At 51.0% G+C, this 27,976-nt stretch overlaps 10 protein-coding genes across 10 annotated transcripts; 8 read left to right on the forward strand and 2 right to left on the reverse strand.

Moving 5' to 3' along the window:
• Nucleotides 1-33: 33 nt before the first annotated feature.
• On the forward strand, nucleotides 34-3,253 carry CC1G_10516 (hypothetical protein; the record flags this gene model as incomplete). The annotated part of the gene is made up of 9 exons (XM_001828592.1): nucleotides 34-397; nucleotides 454-1,109; nucleotides 1,160-1,310; nucleotides 1,362-1,832; nucleotides 1,892-1,937; nucleotides 1,988-2,111; nucleotides 2,163-2,237; nucleotides 2,287-2,427; nucleotides 2,480-3,253. 9 exons carry the CDS (start codon nucleotides 34-36, stop codon nucleotides 3,251-3,253), a joined length of 2,802 nt encoding a protein of 933 aa, XP_001828644.1.
• A 275-nt stretch (nucleotides 3,254-3,528) lies between these two features.
• On the forward strand, nucleotides 3,529-5,795 carry CC1G_10517 (hypothetical protein; the record flags this gene model as incomplete). Its single annotated transcript, XM_001828593.2, has 13 exons — nucleotides 3,529-4,055; nucleotides 4,105-4,239; nucleotides 4,304-4,392; nucleotides 4,452-4,566; nucleotides 4,628-4,690; nucleotides 4,744-4,862; nucleotides 4,912-4,973; nucleotides 5,023-5,101; nucleotides 5,150-5,212; nucleotides 5,260-5,314; nucleotides 5,374-5,388; nucleotides 5,437-5,724; nucleotides 5,785-5,795. The coding sequence occupies exons 1-13, from the start codon at nucleotides 3,641-3,643 to the stop codon at nucleotides 5,793-5,795; spliced, it is 1,509 nt and encodes a 502-aa protein (XP_001828645.2). The 5' UTR covers nucleotides 3,529-3,640.
• Nucleotides 5,796-6,297: 502 nt separating this feature from the next.
• On the forward strand, nucleotides 6,298-9,146 carry CC1G_10518 (O-acetyltransferase; the record flags this gene model as incomplete). The annotated part of the gene is made up of 6 exons (XM_001828594.2): nucleotides 6,298-6,400; nucleotides 6,469-6,552; nucleotides 6,604-7,437; nucleotides 7,489-7,746; nucleotides 7,824-7,954; nucleotides 8,016-9,146. 6 exons carry the CDS (start codon nucleotides 6,298-6,300, stop codon nucleotides 9,144-9,146), a joined length of 2,541 nt encoding a protein of 846 aa, XP_001828646.2.
• Nucleotides 9,147-9,983: 837 nt separating this feature from the next.
• On the forward strand, nucleotides 9,984-11,012 carry CC1G_10519 (hypothetical protein; the record flags this gene model as incomplete). The annotated part of the gene is made up of 2 exons (XM_001828595.2): nucleotides 9,984-10,206; nucleotides 10,264-11,012. The coding sequence occupies 2 exons, from the start codon at nucleotides 9,984-9,986 to the stop codon at nucleotides 11,010-11,012; spliced, it is 972 nt and encodes a 323-aa protein (XP_001828647.2).
• Nucleotides 11,013-11,990: 978 nt separating this feature from the next.
• Nucleotides 11,991-13,585, forward strand: CC1G_10520 (hypothetical protein; the record flags this gene model as incomplete). The annotated part of the gene is made up of 2 exons (XM_001828596.1): nucleotides 11,991-12,049; nucleotides 12,109-13,585. 2 exons carry the CDS (start codon nucleotides 11,991-11,993, stop codon nucleotides 13,583-13,585), a joined length of 1,536 nt encoding a protein of 511 aa, XP_001828648.1.
• Nucleotides 13,586-14,692: 1,107 nt separating this feature from the next.
• CC1G_13634 (hypothetical protein) lies at nucleotides 14,693-15,655 on the forward strand (the record flags this gene model as incomplete). The annotated part of the gene is made up of 7 exons (XM_002912056.1): nucleotides 14,693-14,784; nucleotides 14,966-15,029; nucleotides 15,087-15,141; nucleotides 15,207-15,302; nucleotides 15,361-15,413; nucleotides 15,487-15,580; nucleotides 15,630-15,655. The coding sequence occupies 7 exons, from the start codon at nucleotides 14,693-14,695 to the stop codon at nucleotides 15,653-15,655; spliced, it is 480 nt and encodes a 159-aa protein (XP_002912102.1).
• A 422-nt stretch (nucleotides 15,656-16,077) lies between these two features.
• CC1G_10521 (hypothetical protein) lies at nucleotides 16,078-18,355 on the reverse strand (the record flags this gene model as incomplete). Its single annotated transcript, XM_001828597.2, has 10 exons — nucleotides 16,078-16,089; nucleotides 16,153-16,375; nucleotides 16,441-16,529; nucleotides 16,585-16,629; nucleotides 16,681-16,850; nucleotides 16,903-16,937; nucleotides 16,996-17,186; nucleotides 17,249-17,280; nucleotides 18,152-18,286; nucleotides 18,340-18,355. The coding sequence occupies 10 exons, from the start codon at nucleotides 18,353-18,355 to the stop codon at nucleotides 16,078-16,080; spliced, it is 948 nt and encodes a 315-aa protein (XP_001828649.2).
• CC1G_10522 (hypothetical protein) lies at nucleotides 17,928-19,068 on the forward strand. Its single transcript, XM_001828598.2, has 4 exons — nucleotides 17,928-18,108; nucleotides 18,167-18,302; nucleotides 18,352-18,841; nucleotides 18,905-19,068. The coding sequence occupies exons 3-4, from the start codon at nucleotides 18,396-18,398 to the stop codon at nucleotides 18,993-18,995; spliced, it is 537 nt and encodes a 178-aa protein (XP_001828650.2). The 5' UTR covers nucleotides 17,928-18,108; nucleotides 18,167-18,302; nucleotides 18,352-18,395; the 3' UTR covers nucleotides 18,996-19,068.
• Nucleotides 19,069-19,244: 176 nt separating this feature from the next.
• On the reverse strand, nucleotides 19,245-24,659 carry CC1G_10523 (nucleoporin Nup157/170; the record flags this gene model as incomplete). The annotated part of the gene is made up of 21 exons (XM_001828599.2): nucleotides 19,245-19,481; nucleotides 19,544-19,686; nucleotides 19,739-19,840; nucleotides 19,893-20,001; nucleotides 20,072-20,321; nucleotides 20,375-20,517; nucleotides 20,570-20,907; nucleotides 20,963-21,048; nucleotides 21,105-21,181; nucleotides 21,234-21,308; nucleotides 21,360-21,492; nucleotides 21,548-21,657; nucleotides 21,707-21,875; nucleotides 21,970-22,009; nucleotides 22,098-22,288; nucleotides 22,343-23,297; nucleotides 23,361-23,773; nucleotides 23,823-23,919; nucleotides 23,969-24,079; nucleotides 24,129-24,370; nucleotides 24,631-24,659. 21 exons carry the CDS (start codon nucleotides 24,657-24,659, stop codon nucleotides 19,245-19,247), a joined length of 4,050 nt encoding a protein of 1,349 aa, XP_001828651.2.
• Nucleotides 24,660-24,882: 223 nt separating this feature from the next.
• Nucleotides 24,883-27,884, forward strand: CC1G_10524 (STE/STE11 protein kinase; the record flags this gene model as incomplete). The annotated part of the gene is made up of 6 exons (XM_001828600.2): nucleotides 24,883-25,353; nucleotides 25,406-25,664; nucleotides 25,711-25,852; nucleotides 25,906-26,178; nucleotides 26,231-26,319; nucleotides 26,372-27,884. The coding sequence occupies exons 1-6, from the start codon at nucleotides 25,092-25,094 to the stop codon at nucleotides 27,882-27,884; spliced, it is 2,538 nt and encodes an 845-aa protein (XP_001828652.2). The 5' UTR covers nucleotides 24,883-25,091.
• Nucleotides 27,885-27,976: the final 92 nt, after the last annotated feature.

A 27,976-nucleotide genomic window follows, 5' to 3' on the forward strand; every position in this document is an offset into this window, starting at 1 on the left:
TCAGTCGACGACCAACCTACCCCGGACAGGGCCATGGCTACCCAACAGCCCCTAAACTTGGAGCCAGAACCAGACCTACACCCCATATACCCAACTAGCGCTCAGATACAGCAGCAACTTTCTTCTGATTCCGGACTCGACTCTACGCAGAAGGCGTCGCTTGTAGTTCACTGTCTGAAGCGAGCCTGCCTGTTTGCCGATCTTTCCCTCCTACAATTCCTACTCACCGATCCCGTGGCGCAAGTCTATATTGACTTGGGAATCAAAGACGAAGACGGTGTTGGGCTTGTCAGTTTAACGATCCATGGATTTGGCGGTGATTTAGATCGCGACGTCGAGCGGGAGGAGTGTGTCAGGTACCTCGTGTCGCAAGGCGCAGATCTTGGTGCAGATAAAGGTGAATATCCTTGACATCGGCCCACGGCTACAGCAACTGAAGTTCAATATTGTTAGCTGGTTGGACACCTCTGCACCACGCCGCAATAATCGCACCACCGACGCTGGTGTCCTACTTGATGACCCACGGCTGCTCTCCTTTCGAGGCGACAAAGAAGAACTTGACGGCTTTGGATATAGTGACTGCCCACTCGGTTATCCCTGACAGAGAAGATGTGGCGTTGTTGCTGGAAGAAGCTATGAGAGGCGAAGGTTGGACCGGAGGTCGGGTAGAGCAACGACGGAGATTACACGAGAAACGGGAGAAGCGGCGAGGAAAGAGAAGGGCTGTTCGAGACGAGGTCAGTAGTGTCCTTGGTGTCCAGCCGAGATGGTGGGAGCCAGAGGATGTGGACTCAGACTCAGACTCGGATGAAGAAGAGGAATTCAGTGAGGAGCCCACTTATGTCAGTACATTCGTTTCTCGGTCAGTTACCGGTCTGATTTCTCGAAAGACGCCCCCTCCAGACTTCGCGTCCATGCTTGTCTTCTCGCCTACGACATTACCCCAAATCTTCGATTCCGTGATTACAAACTATCCAATATCCTTGAAGGATCCCACACCTGCCCAAACACTGTACCTTCTGGCCAGGTTTGCGTGTCTAACATGCGACCACATTTGGCTCGAGGACTTGATTATGGGCGCTGCAGACGCCATTGAAGACGCGTTTTTCGTGCGTTGTGTCTCTTCTACAGTCACCTCTCGACGTTGACAAGGCTTCAGAACAATGCAGATGACCTACCCACGTTGGTTTTTTGGTTATACAACACTTCTCTTTGGCAACATTTCATGCAGTGTGACAAATCTATCCGTCCTGCTTGTGAAATGCTCGGATCCTTCGAGTTAGTGGAAGAGGTCATTAACTCGGTATTCGGTGAGTATACGCAGTGTGTTGAGACTCCAGCTGTACTCACGGTCCGCCCAGTGTTCATAATCCGGTTTGCCGAGAGAAGAATAGACCAGCTTCTCGATGTTACCATCCTGGATTATGCACCATCTGGTTCCGAGTCCGAAACAGTGCAATTCGAGTCTGAGTGGTCGTTTCTCCGGCCATTCACCAAGAAGAAGGGACCTCCGCCCCCAGTATCAGTAGATTCCCCCCGAACTCAAAAGAATGTCACTACTTCGCCTACGACATCTCTAAGGACGCTACCCCGCAGCTATGGCAACTCGCCATCAACTCGAAGATTCTCTTCATTGCGGCAGACCATTGCTCGGGCAAATGCAGGAGCGTCCGGCATCCCACTATCTGCATTATTTGCAGAAAATCCGACCGTTCCATCTCCTCATGATCTCACCGCATTCCTCACCGCCTTGCATACTCTGTTGGCCTTCGCTGACATCAACCCTATATTCACCACTCAGCTTTGGTCGCAAGTTTTTTATTGGACTAGCTGTAAGCATTTTTCCTCGAGATCATCTTTGAGTCCTTCGAGCTCACCGTCGTTTTTTTAGGCGAAATCTTCAACCGGGTTATCACGAGAAAAAAATATCTCTGCCGGTAGGGTCTCTGCCCTTTTCTCCGTCGCTTCGTGGACTGATTGCCTCAAGCTCCCGAGCCGTTCAAATTGCTGATAATCTAAATGTGCTCGAGGAGTGGGTGGATGAGATAGGCCTCCCTTCAGGAGTTCTGGCGCACTTTGCTCCCGTCAAGGATCTGCTAAGTTGGTTGCAAGTAAGCAAACTATGACTTGGTTTGAGGGGACACTAATGAAGCTGTATTCAGTGCTTGTCCTCGGTGTCCGACTTCCCCGATCTAGTTGCAGTTATTCAATCCCTCAAACACTTAAACCCTCTACAGGTACCCTCGGCCACTTCCACATCCACTATGTTTACTAACCAGCGGAAAGATGCGGCGGGCTGTCAGAGATTACAAGTACGAGGTCAACGAGGGTAAAATGACCGATGAGTGTATCCAGTATATCATACAGCTGCAGAAAGACTGGGAACGACATCGTGTGAAGCTGGGAGTGGAGATTCTCCGGAAAGAGGTGGGTTTTCTTCTGCATTAATCTGAAGATTCATAATTGACCCCTTCCTAAGATCTCAGAGCGGGAGCGAGAACGGGAAGACAATGCATCCACCCACCGCGCTGAATCTGTGAATGGGGACGACGACTCCTTCGCGGAGTCCAACACATCAATAGACGCCAGTCAACGAAACGGCATAGACGGATTGCTGGACCGAAATCAAGACAAATCCTGGTGGCAGCCAATCCGTGCGCCACAAGCACTCGGAGAGTTGCTCGACTCACGTTACATGCTCCCGTTGTTGTTTCCCGACGACCCTCGACTGTTAGCGGCTCTTCCAAGCCGCGCTTTTCTTGAAGAGACTGCAATCAACAGCCAACCAGCTAGCGCCACCTTGTCTCCAAGGTCAACAAAGAGTAGCATTGATTTCGGACGTCCGGGACCTCTGCTATGGAGGGCACGAGATCGCAAACTCCGCGAGAACGGGATACGGATATTGCGACTTGTGGACGGAGCGCATTCAGTCTCTCAGTGGTGGAAGAACTTCGATTCACCGTTCGATCACGATGACCACGACCATGACCACGACCACGACCATGACCACGACCACGACCCCGACCACGAAATCCACCCGCATTCTGGACAATCCGAAGACGGCGAAGATGCTGTATTGAAACTTGACACGGAGCCGACCCCGTTCACTCGCAAACCGTCCGGTCGAAGTAAAGGACGACATAGTTTTGGAGACGTGACTCCCATTGATGGTCCAGTCAAGGGTCGATCCCTTCTGGGAGACATTACGCCTGTCGACGGCACCTTCAATTTTCATTCTTCTCCGCAACATTAATCGAACGCAAACTATGGACATTGGGCCCCCGCATAGTTTTCTTATTACTACGGTACCACTAGAATCTCGATGAAGGATCAATCTAAGTATTTATCTGATGCCCTCTCTGGAATCATGGATAAAAAATATTTACCTTGTTTCTGGCTCCTGTAGGAGTTGTGCTGCGTGCGGCCATTTGTATCCGATGGGATCAAATCAGTGACGCAGGCGGCTGTGCGGAGCGTGCGCGGGTGGCGCACTTAAGTCTGCTTGAGCAATTACACTTTCAACCACCACCACGCAGGCGTTGAATAACCCGCAACATATCGCATCGGACTGGTATCCAGTGCTTATATCTCAATCACACCTACCGGATATCAAGGACACCTACTGCAAACCCTCAAGAACATGGCATCTCAGCCTCCGACATATAATCTTAATGACTACGATGCAACCAACGACACACGACTTGGACAGGGAGATGGCAAGGATCCCAATATCCTCGACCACGGCAGCGACTCGAGAAACCAATTAGATGTCAATCATGTTGGTTCAAGCTCGAATGGCGGACTAAGGCACCAATCTTCGCCCTCAACGAGCGACATCACAACCATGAAGTTCCCTGAACCTATGGACGAGCCTTTCAAACCACCTAAGGATTCAGGGTACATGGGCTATTCCCCACCACCGAACGCCGACGATATTGAGCGGAATCCCTACAAAGAATACCACCCTCAGGAGCACACCTCCGCTAACTTGGATGAGGCGGCTCGCACACCATTGGTAGGAAATCCATATAAATCCGGTGGTTACCATAACCTAGGTACGCTATCGATCGGTTTCTTCGAACTCACTACTTGACTTCCTCGCAGAGTACGACGATTCGAACACTCGCAGTAAGCCGAGTGGTCCGTTGGCCAAGTTCTTCGGGAATACGAGATACCCAATTGAACAGAGGATCGAAAACAAGAAAAGAGGAATCGGTGTGCAACGGACCCCATTCGCCGGTTCGTATATTTTCTTGATATTTTCTCCTTATCTTGGGAATGTGGCTCATTAGTTGCGAGATAGTTTATACTCTATCCGCCGTGATGATTGGAGTATTCATCTATGAGTTGGTTCTGAACGCCAGGCAACAAGGGAGCCCGATCTCCCTCAAGGTAGGCCCAGGCTGGTTATTGCTCGCCCCTTCTGTCAGCTCATGTAACTCTGCGACTAGCCCACCATCAACCCAATGCTGGGCCCATCTGGAAGTGCTTTGATTCACTTGGGCGCTAGGTTCCCCCCATGCATGAAAGACGTCCTCGAGGTCCCTACCTCGACCCCCATAGCCTGTGAGTACCTGTATATATAGGTAGGGGCGATGATATGCTCACAAACTACACCTTGAATTAGGCATGGACAATGTAGACAATCCAATCACAAAGTTGTGCACCGTGGCTGATCTTTGCTCATTCGGTTTGTCCATGCTACCTTAGTTTCGAGCCGTTGCATCCTTACACCCTTTTCAGGATATAAAGCTGGTCAGGAGCCCAACCAGTGGTTCAGATTCATCACAGCCATATTCCTACATGCAGGAATTATCCACCTCTTATTGAACATGTTGGCCCAGTTTACGCTCTCTGCACAGGTGCGTGAAGGTTGCGACAGCCCGACTAACACTCTGACATCCGTCGCAGATTGAGAGAGATATGGGATCAACTGGTTTCCTCATCGTGTACTTTGCTGCAGGTATCTTTGGGTACGTAACAAAATGCTATCACACAGAATCTATCTCATTGGCTCTCCAGAAATGTTCTTGGAGGGAATTTTTCCTTGGTCGGAATCCCTTCGGTCGGCGCCAGTGGTGCGATTTTTGGAACGCTGGCGGTAAGCATGGCGCACTTCCGTTGACCACTGTGTCTGACACGCAAACAGGTCACCTGGGTTGATCTCCTCGCTCACTGGAAATATCAATATCGCCCTGTCAGAAAAGTGGGTGTGCGTTGCAATTGTCCGTAACCTTGTCTGATCTCGCTCTGCTTCAGCTCGTCTTCATGACAATTGAACTGGCCATCGGTGTAGCTATCGGCTTCATCCCTTGTATGTACATCCTCGTCCCTCGTTCTTCATGCTATAACTAATGTGAACCTTGGGGATAGATGTCGACAACTTCGGTTAGTTCTGCACTGTCCCGTTGTTGCAGAAACTAATCCCATCCCTAGCTCACCTTGGAGGCTTTTTGATGGGGCTGCTTGTAGGAACCATATTCTATCCCGTCATTAGCGCCTCGAAACGCCACAAAACCATCATGTGGGGCTTCCGTCTTGCAGCCATTCCCCTGGTCATTCTCTTGTTTGTTTTGCTCATCCGGAATTTCTATACCTCTGATCCCTACGCCGGTAAGTCGTACCCCTGTCGACGAATTGGTTGCACTTACGCCTCGTTCAAGCCTGTTCTGGGTGCCGGTACCTGTCTTGCATTCCAATGGCTGCCAATAATTATTGCAAAGGGTGCGTTCAAGTTTGATGTTTTATCCAACCAATGCTGACTACGATTGCTCCTCTTAACAGAACTGGTATGACATTATATTAACCCGCGCTTCGACTCTCGAGCTAAAAGCCATTGCAGGACTTACCACCGCACCCGCTTCTTGAAGACAATCACTAATACAATTCTAATTATCAAGTCATTTTTGCACGGACTCAAGAGACCCATGTTAGCATACAGTACCTACTACATATATTGGACCTTTCTTCCGGCTCTATGTCTATATAATACCCCTCGTTCATTGGTTCACGCTCCGGGTCTGGATTCTGGCAATGCACGCTTGGAGATGACGTTAATGATCGTCCGACTTGAATTGCCTGTAAGATGCGGCAAGTGTGGGTTTACCAAAATGAGATATCGTTGATCGAATGCATCCTGTCAACTGGCAGTCCCTCGCAGAGCACTGCCAACGGTTCCGTCCTTCTCCCCTTCCAACACCATCACAGACTTTCAAATTGCTTCTTCCCTTGTAGCCGCGTGCTGTAGGGCACGTAGAGCCAACACGCCCTCGTTCAATACATTAAAGAACACTGACGATGTCCCGCAAATTCAGCATTCATCCTGCGTGGCCTCATTTCCTAGGCCTGTTTTCGATTCTAACCGCGTTCCTGGCTGGAATATTTAGATATGCTCTACTCGGTGCGCCGATAAATCCATCCCTCGGTGCTTTCGACGACTGACCGCTGTGCTTTTTATCCCTTGACCAGACCTTGCCGATCCCCTTCATTGCGATGCACTCCTGAACACTGGAACGTGGCTAGACTCTTCCCATCGCAACTGGCAGCCCGATGGTAGGCGCAGACTCTATACCAAACCACACGGGAAGACTAACTCTCGCTCAGGATGTATGCTACACTCATACGGGCCAAAGGACGGAGCGACATGCTTAGCATCGCGGGACGTGGCCTTCGTTGGGGATTCTGTAACTCGGAAACTATTCTTCCAATTTGCCCGCATTCTGGATTCAACACTGCCATCGGAAACGGATAAAGAGGACAAGAAACATCAAGACCACGAACTCCAAACGACCAACGGCACGAAACTAAATTTCTATTGGGACCCTTTTCTCAACGGAACATACATCACCACGGCTCTGGAAGCACACCTGAGAAATGGCAAAGCGCGCCCTCCTGCCCTACTGGTCTTGGGATCTGGTTTATGGTACTTGCGTTACGCAGCCACCTCTGGTGGAATCCCTGCATGGGAGGCCAACATCGAACAAGTATTCCTCAAGCTATCGAAATCCAAGACCATTGCCGATTCGGTTGTCATCCTCCCCGTGGAAGAGCTCGTTCCTTCCAAACTATCGGAAGAAAGAGCAAAAACGATGCACCCCTCTGACATAGACGCCATGAACTCCGACCTCTACCACCGTGTCGCCCGACTTTCCCCCATTTTCACCCAGCACGACTCATTCCAAGTCCATCTACCTCTGGTCTTCAACGACATGCTTGATCCGTCGGCTACCGAAGATGGAATACACTACTCAGACCCACTCGTGAAGAAACAGGCAGAAATTCTACTTAACCTTCGCTGTAACGATGTTCTTCCAAAGAAATTTCCCTTCAACAAAACATGCTGCAATAGTTACCCTTGGCCCAACTACGTCCATTCGTTCCTTCTCTTCGCCATCATTGTCTCGGCACCCTTAATTTGCTATCTCACCGCATCCCCCGGTAAGCTCAGTCGATTAGCCTTCTTAGTCCATCGACTAACCGCCATCGTAGGAACCCGAAGCGTAATGCTCAACGCTACCAACCCTTCTAACCTGCCATTGCTTGTGTTGAGTGGCGGTCTTATTGCGATCTACCTGTCAGATCGTTCGTGGTTATGGTTGAAGGAACACAAGCAATTCGATGCCATAAACTTCACCTTCCTGTGCCTTCTGGCTGTCGGCATTGGCCTGGCCTCTCTTAAACGCGCGGACAACGATCTAGGATTCTTGAATAGGGATCAGACCGATGAGTGGAAGGGCTGGATGCAACGTGAGTCCTTGAAGCATTTTGCTCTTGCCCTACTCACCTCAGTACCACAGTGGCAATCTTGATTTATCACTATCTAGGTGCTTCAAAGGTGTCTGGAATCTACAATCCCATACGAGTCCTTGTGGCTTCATATTTGTTCATGACTGGTTATGGACATACCACATTTTACCTACGCAAAGCAGACTTTGGATTTAAGCGTCTAGCCCAGGTGAGAACAGCCTCCATGTTTCCGCTTTTCACTCGTAGCGCTGACGAACGCCTTGCTCCAGGTCCTGATTCGGCTCAACCTACTCACCGTTCTCCTTGCCTATGTCATGGACACTGACTACATCTCCTATTACTTCTCTCCACTCGTTTCGATGTGGTACCTCGTCATCTATGGGACCATGGCCATCGGCTCTCAACTAAACTCGCGCACGCCAATCTTACTCCTGAAGATCTTGGTCTCGGCAACCCTGATGACATCCTTCATGTGGAAGTCGCAACCTTTGGAAGCTGTCTTCTCCTTTTTGGAGCTGATTTTTGGCATTAGGTGGTCTGCTCGAGAATGGTCATTCCGAGTGAATCTTGATCTTTGGATCGTGTATGTGGGGATGCTCACATCGATCTTCGTTGTCAAAGCTCGCGAAAACCGGTTGACCGATCACCGTTTATGGCCCTTGACCACCAAGATTGCCATCGGCGGTTCCATCCTCGTGTTGGTCTGGTTCTTCGCCTTCGAGCTCTGTCAAGATTCAAAATTCACCTACAATCGCTGGCACCCGTACATCTCACTCCTTCCCGTTCTGGCGTTCGTGATTTTGAGGAACGCAAGCGTCATCTTGCGGTCCGCTTCCTCACGCGCATTCGCCTTTGTGGGGAGGTGCTCCCTCGAAACCTTCATCATTCAATACCACTTTTGGTTGGCGGGGGACACTAAAGGTGTTCTCCTTGTCATTCCAGGGACACGCTGGCGGCCTGCCAACTTTGTCCTTACCTCCATCATGTTCCTTTACCTGTCGGATCGGATGGCATGGGCGACAAACCAGGTTACAGCGTGGATCTGCAGCGATGGTGCACCAGCACCTCCGACATCTCTCCCCAATCCCGTTTCGACAACGATTCAACCTCGTGGAACCAGTACTGCGAACCAAATCGACAGAGAACCTGACAGCGAGCACGTTCAGGAAGTCGAACTGCCATTGCTTCAATCGAAGGAGGGTGAAGATCGGATAGTCGAACCAGATACACCAATTCGGCCTTCACGTCGCTGGATAGACCGACTGGCAGAACAGCCTTCGAATCGCGAGTCATCTTCAGGGTTCCTTACCGGCAATTGTCGGGCTCTGGGGCTGAAAGGAAGGGTATTGGGTGCTTTGCTTGTGATGTGGACATTAAATATATTATGGTCATATGTATAGATGGTAGACAGCGTGCTCGGTATTGTTATGTGTAATACTAGATGTTGACAACGCAGACGTTTCTTGATACCTGAAGAAAATTCAGTCAGCAAAGAGTCGTTTAAAAAGATTTAGGAAAAAAAGCGCATCAGTATTAGCATGGGTTAATCCTCATCGCCCGTCCTTGAGACGGGGTCAGGGCTTGACTTCTAGATATTTATAATCCCGTGCAACGATCATGGAGGATGCTCACATTTATGAAACGAGATGAAGAAGAAACATGCGCTCTAAAAAAAAACACCGTCAGACGAGTCTGCCAACATTAGGTTGAACAGAAGATGGCTCGGAAATTTGGGTATATGAAGAAAGTTCATTAGCCCTTAAGCTTCGAAGTAGCGATTCATTTTCTCTCTTCATCGCAGCCCGACAATAGAGCGAGACATACCTCAAGGAACCAGAGAACACGGTGGAAGAAGAAAGAGATGAGTTTCGAAAATTTCGAACCCCGCGGAACCTAAAAGGCAAACTATCACGTGACCAATTGTTCGCGCGTGCCAATAACAAGTGTCAAGCGGCAAGATGAGCCTGGGAGTCAGTGGAACCTGCCGCCCTCCTTGACCTTCTCCTTAACCACTGCCATCGTCGACGGGCAGAACGGCCACCGACATCATGCAACACATCGAATTCCAACCTCGACCTGTCTCCCATGCTCCTTCGCCTTTTGGTTTTGGTTTTGGACTCGGTGCAGGGCCATCGACATTGCCCACGGTTGGAGGGTGGCAACCTTCGACTCCAGGCCACACCAACGTTGCTGCCTTTCAGAACCTAGCCTCATCTATTAACCAAACACTTAGACCCATGAAACGCGGAAGGGAAGCTGACGACGAGATCGAGTCCAATTCTGGTTCACGAGATGCATCCATGGACCGAAGCCCAACACCTGAACGACCCAAACGAGCACCACCTAAGCGTGCTCGATTTGTGGCCCTAACCAACGCTGCTGGTCAGAACCCTTCAACACATTCGGAGAAAAAGGACTCTAGAAGTTCCCAAGAGGATGTAGATGTCGGCGTGCTTCTCGGTGAGTTCTGTGTCTTTACTTGAAAAAAGAGTCGGAAATACTTATGTTTCTTCTCAGCGAGTTTACCCACCCAGTCTCTGCTACCGTTGCTCACATCGCTCGTCAAGGCCCAACCAGAACTTAAATCGACCATCCTCTCCCTCATCCCAAAACCGACACTTGAAACTGCGCTGCAAGCCCTGGATCAGTCAGCAAGGAAGCTGCGGGAGGCGTACCCATACTCCAATGGCCCATCATCCTCGTCGAGTTTAACGTTTGGCTTCGGAACACACGCCTCGCCATCCCAGATGAACCATGCACAAACTGGCATGAGGGACTCGTATATCATTTCCCGGTTGCGCCCTCACATCACCGACTTTGTGTCCTGCTGCATGTCCTACTTGCCATACTTCTCCTCCGCGTCAGCTCCAACCCAAACACCATCAAGCTCCCAGCTGACGCATGCCATTCAAACCATGCACAAGGACAAATTCCACCCCTCCGAAAGCTTCGTGTTCCTCCAAACCGTCACCAACCTTATTTTATCACAACCTCCGCTTACTGTATCATCCATGGGCCCGCTCCTCGTACCACGACTGATGGAAGAGTGGCAGAATTGGGTTAACAAGATCGACGAGGTCGTCAACAGACAGGCGGGCATGTTTGGTATCGAAGCTGTGCGCAGCTGGGAGAAAGGCTTGGACGATCTTGCAGGTGCCAAAGCTGCCGAAATTTCGACGCCAATGAAGCAAATCAGAGACACATGGGTGGCAAAGGTCGGGTGGCTTGTTGGTCGGAGCCTTCGAAGCTCTATGGATGGACTGTAATGATTTACGAACGTCTCCGGCATGTCTGTCATTCTCATCTCTCTTTGCATCGCCATTCATTTCCAATCGTCATTGGTTCATAATGTCCTCCTAGGTTAATTATTCCTTTTTCCTCTGGTCGATACTGTTCTTCCTTTACATTCTATTTTCGTGCACATCCTTTAACATACCATTCATTTTATCCTTGACCGATGTTGACATGTACACCTTCAATTGCAACTGTTGTAAACGGATACTCGGACCAGCGTGTACTCAAGGCTTTTGAGTTGGGTTTTCAAGCTTCAGATCGATGGCCATAACCTTCAGTTATTCGATATTCGTTCAATTTATGAAGAATGAATGTGTCAATGGATGTGACATTGTATCTGCTATCCGACCCATATTTAAAGTTGATACCTCAACTTGACATGCCTTCGGTGAGTGCGGCACGCCACCCAATAACCGTCACCTTGTTGGACGTCGAAGATTTCTCGAATGAAGTTAACACCGCGGTGAATGGTCGAAGGAAATGTTACATGCACTTATGTAGCTGAAATTGAATTGCATCTTTGCTTATACCAGACGTTTATCGGACACGTCCTCCAACGTCGATCGCGTCCCTGTTGTCATTACATGTCGGTCCAAAGGCTTGCATTCTGCACATCCACCATTGCGGGCGGTGCATGCCGAATTTAGGCCGACTCGGATCGGGGGCACATAGAGCACGTGATTGGGAAAAATCTGAGCACGGAGGAGGGTTGGTCTGACGCGAGAGTAACACGACGAGTGCCAACATTGACGCTCTCCCGTTTCATAGGGAGCAGATTCCCATGCATGCAGCATCGAGCTGTGGCCCTTGTAGCGTCCAGGGCCTCGTCACAACATACACAGCTGCCCTCCTTTTCCACAGCGTTGCAACTGGCAGCAGCGAGAGCATGGCTTCGTCACAGTTCGACCGGGTCACCTACCAGTTACACTATTCGGCCCAGGCCTCATGGAATGGCTCATAGCCATGGATCGACAGTAGAGACCAAGCCAGAGTCGTCGAGTATTGTCAGGTGAGATAGCTTGTCATGGGTTCGGGTATGAGTCGTTCAGTTCTGACTTGTTCCAACAGACGGGATGGTTCTGACGTACATTCTGCTTCTCGTCGAATAGAGACCCCCAAATCCCAACCACAACCTTCCAAATCAGGGGACAATTCGTCTATTTCTATCAAGCCAATGAGGCAGCTGGACTCTGTCAAGCCTACAGCCGACAGGCTGGCTGGGACAAACTCTGGCACCGTTGGTGTGACCCAACATGGCTTGGAGACTTCCAGAGCTATCACTCTTCCCGATTCCGTACCAGACATCTCGGACCGAATACCAACACCACAACCACCACCTCACTCTATACCACAACCGCATAATCACGACGCGTTCCATCAAATGCTCCTTCGACTAATTTATTTCACCCGTCCTCCCCTCGATCTTGCAGTAATTCTCGATTATTTCACCTGCTACCCCCGCTTGCACACCACTCAAACCTATAACGTTATCATGGCCTACACCCTCAGACACGGCGCCTACGGCTCATTCCTCTCTTTGGCAAAGGCATTGCACGCGTCGCGCCTCCCTCGAAACATGGAAACGACCAAATTGGAGGTTCGGTATATGGTTCATAGAGGCGCATGGGATCAGGCATGGCGCCTCGTCACTGAACCAACCAGCACCCGTTCTCCCAACACCATTCCCCTGCCTATCTGGGTCGAATTCTTCCAGTTCCGCAGGCTCGGATATGACCCTCCCAGGCGCACCAGGGCTCGACTCACGGGCGTTATGCCGTCACGACAACAAGGGGATGCACTGAAGGACTGGGATCCTCGGTTGAAATTGTTGTTCGAATGGGCGCCAGCGGAAATGTCTGATCCACGACGTATCCCACCCCGCGTTATCCTTTCGATCGTCACCCATCTCCTCAGGTTACACCGCTTCGACCACGCCATGACGCTAACGACATCATATCTTCGCTCAATCCCTCGGAGACTCACTCCTCGGCGGAGAGAGGATTGCATTAACATCGTAAATGCCCATGTCGCATTGGGGTCCTCCGCAACAGGTTTACGCAAGCTGCGTGATGGCGAGAAGACGCTCAAGATCCTTTTACGACTTCATTCAAACATCCGACCAAATGCAACAACTCTTTTCCTACTTTTGTCGGGCCTCCGAAAGGCGAAGCATTGTGGGACCAGGGCAGAGAGGGTGGTTCGGAAATTTGCTGGGAAATGGGGCAAGGAGCTGAAGGAAGATCTACGCGTTCGGAGGAGGGTTGCGTCGTTGGCCCTGAAAGAAGGAAGACTGGATATCGCCAAAGCCTACAGCACTGACCCGAAAGGAACCAAGACCGGTCGCTCGACTTCAGAATCCCCAACCGAAGCGAACCCCACCCTCAGATTTCGGAGGTTATCAGATAAAGTACTACTTTCCAGGCGAGGCGAAGATCGCCGACTGTGGCAGAGAGTGCGAATGCGGACGAAATTTGCACTTCGTAGGGCGCCTGAAGCGGAGTCGAGCGGCCGGAAGCGACCGAAAGTACGACAACAGCAGGTGTGAAATAAAATTTGTCCCCAGGCTATCTTTGAACATATTGAGGCAATAACTGCATATCGTTGGGGTAAGGCCGTGCACTACCGTGCACTCATCTGGTAACGGACCTGCCATGGAATTGCGGCGATTTAAGCATCGGTGCGGACTTTCCACCATCACCGTTTCTTGAATTTCAATGTCCATAGCCGCCTCGTTTCACGAACCCTCTATTCGCCGTGGTTGGGCAACGCACACGAGGACACCCCAGGTGCGATTATTGCTGCAGCATGCTATGATGGCTATTTTTTTCGACTCAAATCACTTCGACCCTGCATCATTGCTTTTTTCTCTAATAACCGGGCAATACCACAAGGCAACCTTGTTTACGAGCAATTTTTTGGTTGGATCGCTTGTTATGTAAAGCGAACGCTCTCGATATGAAAGCAGCTTTCGCCTTGCTCTGACGGACTACGTGCAACGAATCAGGCATGCGGTTCTAGTCATCGGTACTGCATTCCATGTCGTGACCAGGATCTGCGGGTTGGATGCCGCTCGGCTACTCGAAATAGGCCAAATTCGAGGGACCACTCCGCGCGTTCTTTGGCGCCTCTTTATGAACCTGCTCTGTTGCCTCAGTCAAATAATTTTCTTTCCTCTTTTGGGATATCGACGGATAGGGTTCACCGTCAGCCAGGTCTTCGATATTGACAGTTCCCAGAACCTTCTCAAAAGAGATTTTGTGCTAGCCCCCGTCCCTTTCGTGATCTGCTGTCGGGTGCAACGATCCAGCAGCTGCTCACTGTATCTGACCTCCTTCCCAGTGACTTCCTTCGAACTCCAGCGAAGTTCTAGATAGAGGGCGGGGAAGCGGTACATTGATTTACGTCGCAACTTGGACAACGGATTAAACAACACGATGCAAGCTCTTTGTCCGCACGATTCAACCGGGCGCCGATCGCAATTGCTTTCTCCATTGATATAACCTGCAGACTCCTTGTCTTTGCATATGCCGAGTCTTTGGGGCAATCATATCATGCTATTTTATCTTGGAAAAGCTTTCCTGACCACTGGTGTTGCATCTGGAGCGACGTTTGCCCGTCTTTCAACCTTTATTGGCTTTATATACATTATGTCATGCCAAATGACCGTCAACGGTATCCCGACCTGCTTATTTCAGTTAGGCTCTCCCTGGCGCTCGCGAAGGATTTAAAGGACGAGGAAAAGAGGTGAGTGCTTCAGTGTCACATTTACTCCCAATATTTACCCAATGGCTCCCCCCTCCATGGAACAATTCCTCGCTCTTTCCTGCACCAACGTCGGGGTGGGACCTGGGGGTACAACTACCATGCTTGCGTTAGTATCCTGTCTCTTCCCGCTATCGTGCTGTATTCATGTCTGCCTCAGCAGGGTCAGTATTGTAGACTATCGCGGAGCAGTCGTTTACGATCACTACGTCGTCCCAACCCTTCCTGTTCGTATCGCCTTCCCCTTCCCCTGACTTTCCATCTCTCACCAACCGCACCCACAGGTCACGGACTATCGCACAGGGGCAACCGGAATCACGGAATCTCTTCTCCAACCTCGTTCGTTCATCCGCTCCTGAGACCGTCTCCTTCGCCGTCTGACCATTTTTCGCCGCGTGTTTTAGCACAAGCCCGTTCCTTCCAAATCGTCCAGCAGCAGGTCGCCAATCTCATTAAGGGAAAGATCTTGGTCGGACATAGCCTCTGGAATGACCTATCAGGTGAGAGAGTTGTTTCCAGGAAAGTAGAGTGAACGATCGAACCGACTTGCAATCTTAGTTCTTGGCATACCTCATCCAGCCGTCGCCACCAGGGACGTTGCATTGTACCAGGTTCGTCTGTTTTTCGGGATGAAAAATAAAATAAAATTGTATGACGCTGACAGTGTCATAATTAGCCCTTCAGGAATGCCCTGAGATCGCCTCATCAAGTGGTCGGCCTTCAAACTTTGGCGTGGCAACTTATGTGTCGGCGCTGCCAAGAAGGGCAACTGAATCCCGTATGTCGGTCGTTCATATTTATTTCCGTCGGCAACTCATGTCATATAGATCGAGAACGCCAGAGTTGCCCTTGATCTATACAGGTCCGACGAGGCAGATTGGGAGAATGCCGTGGCCAGGAGCAATTGGCCCTGCGCGTTGCCCCCGAGCACTTTCTCTCGCTGTTATCTTTGAATGTCCTCCCATTCTCTCATTCTCGTTTTTGCCGGGTTCTTGCACAACTCTACCTTCCGACTCTGTCCCCTATTTGTATATTAATGTAGCCATAGGTGTATTTTCGAGCTTGACGGTTGAAGCTGTATATTCTATTTAAATGTTTATTGAGATGTTGGTCTTCTCAATATGGTATCTGCGTGACCAAAAAGAGTAGTCGCAAAGTAAACCATCACGGAATACCTTATGTATGGTCGCTAACAGCAAAGAATATGAAGTATAGCCAGCGCCCATGCTTCTACCATCATTGCTGATGTGCAACGATGTAGGTCTCTGGGGAGGGTTATTGTCGTGTCTGCGGAAACAATCGACCTTAAGTTACCGTAGAACAATGGAGAGAACGAAGGGTTGCACTCACCTGTTCGGCACCAAGTAGCCGCATCAGACCTTCATAGACGAATAACGCCGACGCATTGACAGGGAAGGCCCGCAAAAGACAAGGTCCCAATCCACGGAAAAATCCGACGTAGCCGTCGTGGAGAAATATCTCTCGGGCTGTACGTGAAAATGATGGGACTTTAAGACCAACGGTCGAGTTGGAAGCGGGATATGCGTCAGGATAAGGATAGGCCATCATACGGCTAGTAACACACAGAGACGAGTAGTCAGAGTTGAGACACGACCTCCCTATGAACGAATGACGCACTTCTTCACATTGTCAGCGGGGATGGCCATAATCCAATATGTAAAGGCCCCGAAGCCTCCAGAGAGGAAATTGGCCAGTCCGGTATTCACCTATCTTTCGGTGAGAAAAAGGCAAAGCTTTGGGCAAGGCTTATCGAACGCTCACTTCGAATGGAGTACCTGCAAGTTTGCCAAACCCACGCATGAACACCTAAAAAGGTGTTAATCGGCCCCGGCAACACGACATATACCGGAAGCGCACCTCAAAGGATAAAAACATCCAGAAAAAATTTACCCTTGATGCCACAGTGCCTGTGAACCCTGACCAGAGGCCAAGGGGGCCTTGAACTCTGGCAATTTCACGGGCGCAATGAATGGGACCAGTGAACCGCCGATCGACCACGCTTTTTTGGGACTGGAGCTGCAACTTGACTGGGAAAAGGGTTCTTCGAAGGTGAACGTGCGATGGCCCAAGAGTACATACCTTTCAAGAGTTCCATTGGTGTGGCAATGAGGGCACTAGATTGCATTTTCAGTCAGAACGGGGATATGTGTTGACAGTTTGTACCTCGTGCACCCAGCAAGCAGACCGGCGATACCATGGCCAAGGATGGTAAGCCTAGGGGCCCCCGAGTGTGGGGTTGGTTCTGACATGCCATGGCGGAGAAGGAATAGGCGATAATTGTGTAACGAGCCTAGCAAGACGGAATCGATAGCTGCCCACCCCACAGCTGGTGGAGTGGCCCCTTTGTATAGCGCAAGGGCACCCTAGACGTTGTGTCGGTTCACGTCGGCTACTATTGTCCGGTGGCATGAAATTCACGACCAACCTCGTTCCGGACGATCTGCTTGAGGACATCCACTGCTCCCCGGTAAGTTCCTGGTGGAGCACATTGCATACGGGTTTTGATAGTGTCAAAGCTGTTTCTTGAATCAGCTTACTGTCATTGACTGTTTGTAGTTGAGATTGAAACTAAGTGGGATGCGCCATGAGTGAGAGCAGGGGTATCACGAACCGACGGGATCCTGTCAAGAACAGACCCATGCCCAACTGCGACCTTGAGGAAGGCGTTACCAGCGACTCACGGGAGGCTAGAGATAGCAAACCTTGGTCAATCCTGTAAGATATCTTGAGAAAACCACCCGTACATTCCACACCGTTTCAAGTGAACGCACCACTTCCCATTCCACAGATCGCACCAACTAGTCGAACATGGCCGGTTTTCTCCGCATTTTGGGTCATTCGTCGTGTTTAATTCCAAATTTTGGTGTCAGAAGCGTTCCTAAGCGACGTGTTTTGAAAAATGGGCTTGATCTGACCAGACTTCTCGAGAAAGGCGCCGTTAACGGTAGAGAGCTCACTGGCGCTCCGGACACTCACTCGGGACGTCGGCGCGGGGATGACACCGTCACCTGACCTTCGGCTACCATCAAGTCACCGGATGATCTCATGGCTGTCCGGACCTGTGTGTCTCGATCCATAACCATTTCCAATGCCTCCCTCTTGCGACATTCATACCTGGTGATAGGTACATTGACCAATCAAGAACAGAAGAGATTAAGACCAATGGAGAAGCAGTCTGAACAAGATTCGGACGAGAAACAATGCAGAATCTGCTTGGATGGGGTCTCAGCTGAGCGAGAACTCGGGCGCCTCATTTCGCCTTGTCAGTGCAAGGGGTCAATCAGAGTCAGTGGCCATTGTTCTCTGTCTCGGCGTCTCGACGACTGACTTTCAACTCCTTCAGTACGTCCATGTGAAATGCCTACAGCGATGGCGAAAAGCTGCAGCATCCAACCGGAGCGCGTTCTTCGCATGCCCTCAATGTCATTATCGGTACCGTTTCGCCAGAACTCAGGTGGTGGGTCTGGCAACCAATCAGTGTAAGCAACAGTGTCCATACTGGCTTGCTGTACTTACGAAGTGTCCCAGTCATTGTGGCACTGCTCTCGGGTTTGGCATTCACAGGACTCGTCATGTTCGCCTCCGCTATCACTAGCTACTTCATGCCATGGTTTGAAGAACCAGTCGACTATTCGTGGTCATTCTTCAGGATAGTCTCTCCGCTCGATGTAGCACGAGACCTCATTACCGCTGCTTTTCAAATTCTCCGTGATAGTGATGTCGGAGGGATCCTGGAGGACGATGGGCTTCCACCACCGACCCCACGTTTTCGGTACTCGAGTGCCTATCACGATCTCTCACAGTCTCGCCCAGGAATTGTCATGAGATTCCTCCGACGCTTTTTGTTGGGTCTACCCCTGGTTGGGGCGGTCTCGATAGTGCACCTACTATTGTCTTTCCAAGCCCTTGCTCCGGTTCACTGGCTGGCTCGATATCGTGGTGCGCGGAGACGAAATGGCAACGACCGAGATATCGCTACCTTGATCGTGGTTGCACTAATTGTCGCCGGCTCTGCGAGGTACGCCGTCACGACGGTCTTCTTCCTGTACGCGGTCTCTATTAACCTTCCATACACATCCAGGGCTCTGTACAAGATTTACCAGAAAATTGAAGAGTTTGTTAGGTCCTTGCTCACCATGGCCGAGGATGCAATCCTGGAGGTGAACGGCTAAGGATCAGCGGGTTCGCCTCGCAAAATCGGCGTGAGTTGCGAGGCGCTTTGGGGGTGCTTTCAGATTCATCTTTATTCACCTCAATGTCTCCTCCACCCTGTCTCCGGTGTTACGTGGGGTCCACCGACCAAGTAATATGTTACGTGAAATCTAAACAGATAGACAAACATGGAGTGTACGCGTACTGTTGCAAGTCGAAGAGCGAAGGATATATAATGGGAAAATATGGCCCAGAGACAACTGAAACAATCACCAGTAGCGGCGTAGCTGACGCTTCACATCTTCGTACGCCGCCTTGGTCTCGAGACGAGTAGGTTCCAGCTCGGCTAGGTATTGATCGATAGCAGCATCCACACGCCCAGCAGGGAACTCGGCTCGAGAGATCGAGGACTGGGGCCGTAACACCTCGTTCAGCCAATCCGTTAAAAGAATGGCAATTTCTTCGGAGATTGCCTGGACATTGGCTTGGTCGTTGAAAGGGGGTACCTGGTCGGGGATTAACATTTTTTTTTTTCTTTCAAAACCCCGGGAATTAAACCACGACTCACCTGTGATTCATACATGTTGTGAAGGATCTCCCAAATCTCGACAAATGGCACCTTGGATTGCACCAGCAACCGACAGAACCAACCGGAAGGAACTTCACCCTTATTGTCGAGCCTAAACTTCACAAGGAGATAGGAAACATATCCTGCGGAATCCCGTCAGAACAAGTGTCCGGGAATAATGGACCACGGGCTTACGCAAGGGGAAAGCGGACTCCGAAGGGTAATATCTCTGGCCGAGTTCAGCTACTTCTTTGAAAATTACATCCTTCTGCGTAGACAAGTCCGGGGAGGCACAGCCTGTGGTCGCAGTCAGGTTGATTCCTTGCGATAGGGGAAGGGATTCACTCACATTCTTCGATAATTTGATTCCAGACCTCCTTGAGAGCGGCCTCGTCGTAGTGTTCCGACACATACAGACAAAGAAGCCGGAGTTTGGGCATGCCAAACGCAACAGCGTACTGGTGATAGAGCTAAAATGTGAAGGATGAGCACTGTTACTACCGACTAGCGCAGTGTCGAGAAACCTACCTCTGTCAACGTAAGAAGCCTCTTGTTGAGTTCTTCAACTACCGCGCCAACTTCTGGTGCATCGTAAATGTGAGGCGACAGCTTTTGATAGATCTCCAGCTGAACTTGAGCGACATCGAGTTTCTCTTCCAGGTCCGTCAAGAACGTGATCGCAGTCTCGTGGCGGCCACCCGCAGAGATAGGATGGGATTTGGCATTGCCCACTGCGAGGGTCAAGTACTCCACTCTGGAAGCGAGCTCCAAGTCGAATCTGCGTTGTACACGTTAGAGTGGATCGGTGGATGCTGTTTGCGGAAAACCCACTCTGTTGACTCTGCCAAGGCACCCAGAACCTCGGCTGCCCGCAAATACTGGCCATTCTTGACATAGAATTGCCAAAGTAGCTGGTACTTGTCAACGGTTGGTGGATCTCGTCGGAGATGGGCTTCAAGGTACGGTGGGCGCATCTGCACAGAGAAATTAATGGCAGGCGACTGAAGATGAAAGGGATGTACAAACCTCCAATAGATCATCAGCCAGATGTCGGCCAATCAACCAGTCATAGAGAGTCGAATGGAACATTTCATCCTCGCTCGAAAAGGCGAGCTCATAGGCATGACTCCGAATGGCCTCTGGAGTCTCCGACGCTTGGACAGCGCCTGCTGCCTTTGAATCACTGCATTTCTCTTCGAAGACCGAGAGAGAATCCAGAATGAGATCGTAGGCCTGCAGCCTGTGTTTGATGAATTCTGAGCGAGGATCAGTTGAGTTTGCTGGCGGGGAGGTGTGCCAATACGCCAGGCCGATGTTATCAGGGTCTTGAGCTTGGGCACAGGCGAGAGGTAAAAGGACGGCGCCTTCATAAACCGTGAGCACGTTCTGAGCTGCTATAGTGGGAGGCCAATAACATACCCTTGGCGTAATTAAGCTGCTGGAAGTCACCAATAATCTCTCTCAGCTTTTCAAATTCCATTATTCGGGCACCCTTGGTGAAGAGCCTGAAGTGGCCATCAGTGAATAAATGCAGGAGGCAAGGGCCACGACAAAACCGTACCGGAGAGCCTCGGCAAGGCATTTTTGGCGTTCATTGGGATTTCTCGTCTCAGCCGCCCTGCGGATGTTTTCTTTGGCCTGACCTCATCCCGTCAACAACAAAGGTCCTTCCCCAAAGGATGTACTTTACCTTGTACAGCATTACATCGTCGGTGCTACAGAACGAACCACAGCGGTGCTGGAGCACCTCGCTGATGGTATCAACCTGATGGATTGGTTAGTCGAATTGTGTCAAAGAGGACCAGGTGAAGCATACACTTATTTGCTGGCCAATTTGTTGGTCAATGACGACGTTTACAAGGGCACGAGATATCGTCATGCCATTGGTGGTCGTAACAAGGTCTTCAAAGGTCGACGCTTCAATCAATTTCTTCGTATCAGCATCACAACTGCATAAATGGAATCAGGCAACTGGATCGATAGGCTATAAACGTTGTAACTCACTTTGCAATCAAATCGCCCAAGCGATAATCATTGAGGAGCATAACGAAGGACAGCGCCTCGATAGTCCTACTGAGCAAAGACTGTAGTTCTGATACGGACGTGTTCTCCGCCTAAAAGTATGTTAGACAGTCCTTGCCAAAGAGTAGAAGTTAGAGTTACCTTCCATGCTTCCTGGTCGGAAATGGACCCTCGACCGGCGGCATTTTCGCTAGGCGCCGATTGGAAGAGGTGTGGATTTCTATCGAGGAAGTCTTTCAAAGCATATAGGTTATGTTGTGCTTGAAGAAGGTGCTTCTCAGAGACAGCCAATTCACACGTGTTCAGAGGACTGCGAAACTGTGATTTAGATCGAACAAATGCCAACCAACAGGTGTAGGAGCATACCTCAAGACGGTCAATTTGGACTTCCAGAAGGGACGAACCAATCGCGCAAAATACATGGCCAGCCCTTCCCGGCGACCACTGTAAATTGCGGTCCCCTTGTTTTCAGCTTTGAGAAAAGTTCGCTTCAGGACAAAAGCTTACGACGGACAATTAGGAAAACACTGACCAGTCCCATACATCGCCCTCTCCGCCCATATCGGCCTCTCTCCGAAGTCGTAGAACGCTTGCTTTGCCACTGTAGCGATTTCGGGGCTAACATTGCTGACAGAAGCAGGCGATGGCCCTTCCACTCCATCCAAGAACGTGTTACCGCTTGCCAGAGCCAATAGCATTGCACACGTCTGGTCGCGACCAAAACTACCATGCCAAGTGAGGTCAGGAATAAACCGCGCGTGCCAGGAAGCGACCCACCTATCGCGGAATTCGACAATTGGTTGCACATTCCCTTCTGATTGAAGTTCCTCGAGGACGGCTTTCAGGTAGTCCACGGCCCTTCGCTTCATCAAGAAGGTCAATCCAACGTTGGTGAGCAACATGAATTGATGCGAGGGCTCGTTGAATTGCGTTGCCAGCTCGTTTATGGACGAGTATGAAGGCGTTCCTGTGGGGAGCGGGGGAGAAGAGGACCCTGCTACACTGGCAACAGCCCAAGTGCGACCTGGAATAGACAGCAAGGTGGCATACTCGACCAGTGGTAATCGATTAGAAGGAGCTGCGGCATTAGAACCATATTGCTGCGCAATTGGCTGGGCATTGGGAAGATTCAGCTGCCCTAGGTTGCTTATATGCGTCAAGTCCGGCGAAAGACATAGGATATAATCCGTTCCGTCAGTATCCCCCGGCTGTGCTGCAATCGTCAAACCATTGTGGTAGCTGGAGCTGTCCAGTGTCGTGACGACATAAGGCCGGGAGGTAGGTTGGGTAGCAACTGGGGCTCCACCATACACCACGGGTGGACGATACCCGCTAGCTTGTTCATCGGGATGAATTAAGTTTGTCGGAGGTAGTCGAACGTGCAAGAGCGACAGCGGGCGATTACTCGATCCGGTACCAGATGAATAACCGTAGTAGGACTGTGAAGGACCAAAGAAGAGTCGGATACCATTGGCGGTCAATCCGATGAGTTGTATGCCAGAACGAGATTCGGAAGGCGAGACGACGTGTAACGAGACCAGCGCGAAACTTTGCGGGGTAAGGGCCGGGGAACCTGGCGCTTTGTCCTGCGCGGCCTTGCACAAGTTCGACAATGTTTGAACGTGCTGCACAGCTTTGTCGCCGTTTGGCTTGTAGATTGCGATGGAGCTTCGGGATGTGACAGTGTAAATCAAGTTTCGCTCCGGGTCGGATATCACTTGGACAATTCGTTCTGTGGTTGTGAATTTCAATAAAGACAAGGAATAGGCGCATGGGAACAAAGGCAGAGTCCTACCATCTGGTGAAGTTGAAGCAAATCTGGGAAGGAAACTCTGGACACCGCCCACGGAGTGATTGATGAGTTGAACGCGCTTCGCGAACCAGGATTCGTTTCCTTGATAGTGGAGTTCGTATAGATTCCCATCTGAAGTCCCACACATAAAGATGCGGCCCTCCGGCGTCCCAACGACGGAGGTCATCTCCACATCACAAGGAACAGTGAAATCAGTGGCATATAGGTTGATGTTCTTCGGCCCTCGCTCTCCCTGCGGACCGGTGGACAGGGATACGCCAATGAGCAAGACAGACACGGGTGTGCATATCACCAACAGCGAAGTGATATCGTCAATGAATAGTCCTGGTTTGGGCTTCACAAGCGCGACATGGGTGATCACGTCTGGTTGGTCCACAAAAGATGCGATCTCTTGGCTGTGGTTTATGAGCAGAAGAACTCACAAAACTATGCTTTGGCACTTACCCGTCGTTGTAATCCCACAGGAATAGCTTGTGGTCAATTGAAATCCACACTCGCTCGATCTCTGGCATGATACCCATGTTTGTCGTGACATTGACGCCTAGTCCCTGTTAGAGCCATTGATTTTGGAGGACAGTGGGATGACGCACTGTCATAGAACTGGAACAAGCCGTCTGGAATTCCAATGAAACGGCGCTTCTGGTACGGTACGCGAATGTCATCCGGGAAGATGCTGTAATTTCCCGAAGCCTGTCCAACGCCTAGGCGACGTTGAGTTCGAACAATGCTGGGTTAGTGATAGAGGCTCACCACCAGTCAGGGTTTCCCCTAGGTCCGGTATGACTTGGGCGTCTTTTGCCAGTTGATCCACCAAGACTCGGCTTGCATTTTGAAGGGCGTTGAGATCGACAGGCGCGGGCCTCGGCGCTGGCGCTTGTCGAACAGAAGACCCCAATACATGGCTTCCACTTGCGTTCTGTGGGCCAAAAGTCGAGAAAGTGGAGGCCATGCGTGGGGGGAGATATTCCAGAACGCGGTAGTAGCCGTCGAAACTGTTCGCAGTCAGTCCGACCACAGGCCATGCCTCGAGTCGCGCAAAATCGGTCACGTGACATGTTCAAGCAAAACTCCGCGGTTCAACTGTCCCACGCAGGTCCCACGGCTGCAAGAGGCGGGACAAAGAGTAACGAGTCTTTATCCAACCGTTATGATCCTGGCATCCACTGTGTAATACATACGTGGTTTACAGCGCACAAAATTCTTTGACCCAAACATTCCAACATTTGCCAATGGATCTTCCTCTTCGGCGCACACATAGCGTGATGGGATACCTGCTTTCATCTTTCATCACATCATGATTCAGACCCTCATCTCCAGCCAGCGGCACCGTCTCCCGACACCTTTGGGTAGGAATAAAGAACGGGAATGGTCAGGCCTGGGGGAAAGAGACGCTGTGACCGGCTGTGTGGTCGGGTAGCTGTGACATGTGTCGAACAGCGATGGGAAAGTCAGCGGGAAAGGGAAAGAGAATAGAAGGGATCAATTTCGCCATCTGATGGCAGGTGAACCGCCGTAATGGACGATAATTGGTGGAGAAGGATTTAAAGCACTGTGCTTCATGCGGTTCCGTTTGCTCTCTGGCGATCCATCTCCAGTCCACTGTGATTCCCTCCGGCTAACCAGCATCTCCTAATCCACCCTCTCCAGTTTCCTATACACTCTGTCTCACCCAGGGTCGCCCACCGCCTTCCCCGTTCTTCCCATCTGCGACGGATGGATAGTAGGCCCGCGTCCACCCTGCGCACCCTCCAGACATGGGCTGTCCCTTTCAGAGAGACAGTCCCACCCGTTCCAGATCTTCCTGGTCGCCTACTGCCCCAGCCATCTTCGTCTCCTCACAATTCTGCCCTTGACAATGCCCCGGACTACTCGGACTCGGACGACGATGATAGTATCTGGCAAGCTAGACCTCGCGAACGCCAACCTCGGAGATCTTCAGGCCAGCGCCTGCCCTACCAGCGATCGTTTGTTAAGCGTATGTCTTACTCTTTTCTCTGAACATTCAACAGCTGACACGGATCCATAAGCAACGTTCCAATGGATCAGAGGGGAGCTTCTTGGGAAAGGAAGCTATGGACGGGTTTACCTTGCCCTCAACGCAACCACAGGGGAGGTCATGGCAGTCAAGCAGGTCGAGCTACCAAAGACCCCCAGTGACAAGATGAAGCCTCAGCAGCTAGACGTTATGAAAGCTCTCAAATTCGAGGGAGATACCCTCAAGGACTTGGATCATCCCAATATTGTCTCTTACCTCGGGTTCGAAGAGAGCCAGGACTACTTGAGCATGTAAGTGGTAACCTGCTGCTATGGAATCCCTGCTGAGAGCGGACAGTTTCCTGGAATATGTTCCAGGCGGTACAGTCGGGTCTCTCCTGGTAAAAAATGGTCGACTGCGGGAGGAAGTCACCAAGTCATGGCTTAGACAAATTCTTCAAGGGTTGGACTACCTCCACGGTAAAGGCATCCTTCACAGAGTCAGTTCCTCTTTTCGGTCTAACAGAGTTGTAATAACCGAATCGTCTCTCAGGACTTGAAGGCGGATAACATCCTCGTCGACCATTCCGGGGTTTGCAAGATATCAGACTTTGGTATCTCCAAGAAGGCAGGGGAAATTAATCGTGCAAAAGCGCACACCGGAATGAAAGGTACCAGTTTCTGGATGGCACCAGAGATACTGTCACCCGGAGAGAAAGGGTACGATGTCAAGGTTGACATCTGGAGTGTGGGCTGCGTGGCTGTGGAAATGTGGACCGGTAAACGCCCATGGTACGGCCACGAATGGTGGCCTGTGTTGATGAAGGTAACGGGAGACTCGTCTCTGTTGGCGCCATTCACTGACCTGTGCACCACAGGTTGCTGAGGACAAGTCACCGCCCCCAATCCCTGAGGATATACCGATGGGTCATCTGGCACAGAGTTTCCACAATCAATGTTTTCGCCCGTGAGTAATGTGTCGAAGTCCACCTCGTTCTTCTTCTCACAAGCTCGGGCAGAGATCCCGCCGACCGACCACATGCCTCTGTGATGCTTAAGCACCCTTACCTGGAAATTCAATCTCCCTGGGTGTTCAATTGGGACGATCTGGCCGACAATTCGAGACCGCCACGGATCTATCCTGAGCTAGTCCCTCCAGTAGTCCGCGAGCGGACCGTAACCCAATCCACATTCAAAGCTAATGGCCCACCTACAGAGAAGCCCAGGGCTCACAAACCCCCACTGGAGCCCCTCAAAATTCCTGCGTATGGACCCACATCAACCCAAAGAAAACCCAGCGTCAATGGGGCTGGACCTCCAGTCGTGTGGATCACCCCTCCGAACACCCCACGGAGAACAGCCAAGCCGGAAGACTCTAGCGCTTCCACAAGTACCTCTGACGCAGCCCCTTGGAAGAGCACTTCTAAGCGTCGACTTGTCATCGTCAACCCCGACCTTGACGACGACATCGGACCCGCACCCCAGAATACCCCACCGAAACCCAAGTTCGTGTACACACCGCCCCCTCTGCCGGACCCTCCTCAGCCTCCGTATGCTTCTTCACCCCGACCCTTACGCCATGCCGTTAGCACGAGTTTTGCTTCTGTGTCGTCGATGGGATCGATTTCCTCGAAGGCGGGCTCACCCTCTCGCCCCCGTGCCCTGGTCGACCCAGGACTTTCTTCCACGCGGACACCCCCAAGGCCACTCCCGAACCCCTTGTCTCCTCCCCTAGGTCGGTCCCCTGCACCCCTCCCCGTCTTGCCCTCCCCTTCAAAGCGAAGGGGATCCAGCCGCGACAGATCACACACGGTACATACTACCTTTGACGCCTCGGCCTCTAAATTATACGAGGAAGGTAATCCAACCGCCAAAGCTTCTGTTCACAACCTCCCGATCTCCTCTTCCGGCTCCCGCACCATCCGCCGCCTTCCCATCTCGCCTCAACAGTTGAACCACGGCAGACCTGCAACCACGACCACACCTTCGATGCCAGGCTCCTCGACCCCTCGGCCACTGCGACCACAGAAATCAGTCCCTGATGTATCCATCTTTGCTTTCAGCCGCGACGCTTATCATTCCCGGCATCATCCTTCGTTCAAGTCGAAGAGCAATCGTCCACTTTACACCTCACGCGGAAGCTTCGACTCGGAACCAGAAGATATCAACGGGGCATCTGACAACGACAGTGTTTCTTCGACGTCTACGACTCATACCAAGCATCCGCAGCGAGGCGAATCACTGTTGGCGATGCGGCCACGGACGGAGGACGTGTATAAAGATTTAGAGGCTTGGTTCCCGAATCATGATCTCGACCGGCCAGTGGATGGCGCCGACACACCCGCCTCGGGAGCGCTGGAACCCAGGCATCACAGGGTGGACGTCAGGAAGAGTATTCGAATGATCGCCAAGGAGCAAAACAGGCGCTCTCATAACGATCCAGCTTCTTCTCGTCGGCGAACGATGCTGTGGAACACACATATGGAAGAACTTTCGAGCGACAAGAGAAAGGACAGCATGCCGCGCTTTTAGACAAAGCAATGTAAAATTTGTTAGTCGTAGTCATAGTGGAATCCTTCGCGCGCATATCATCTATACGGACACTTTTCTATATGGACTTTGTA

The sequence above is a fragment of the Coprinopsis cinerea genome, assembly GCF_000182895.1.
Source record: "Coprinopsis cinerea okayama7#130 chromosome 1 map unlocalized cont3.1, whole genome shotgun sequence".
Lineage (NCBI taxonomy): Eukaryota > Fungi > Basidiomycota > Agaricomycetes > Agaricales > Psathyrellaceae > Coprinopsis > Coprinopsis cinerea.

Bases quoted from the DNA above. Each gene is read 5' to 3' on its own strand.
- CC1G_10522 (XM_001828598.2), top strand. From the start codon at position 18,396: ATGTTCGCCTCCGCTATCACTAGCTACTTCATGCCATGGTTTGAAGAA. The intron at 18,842-18,904 runs GTACGCCGTCAC...ATACACATCCAG, and splicing joins ATTGTCGCCGGCTCTGCGAG to GGCTCTGTACAAGATTTACC.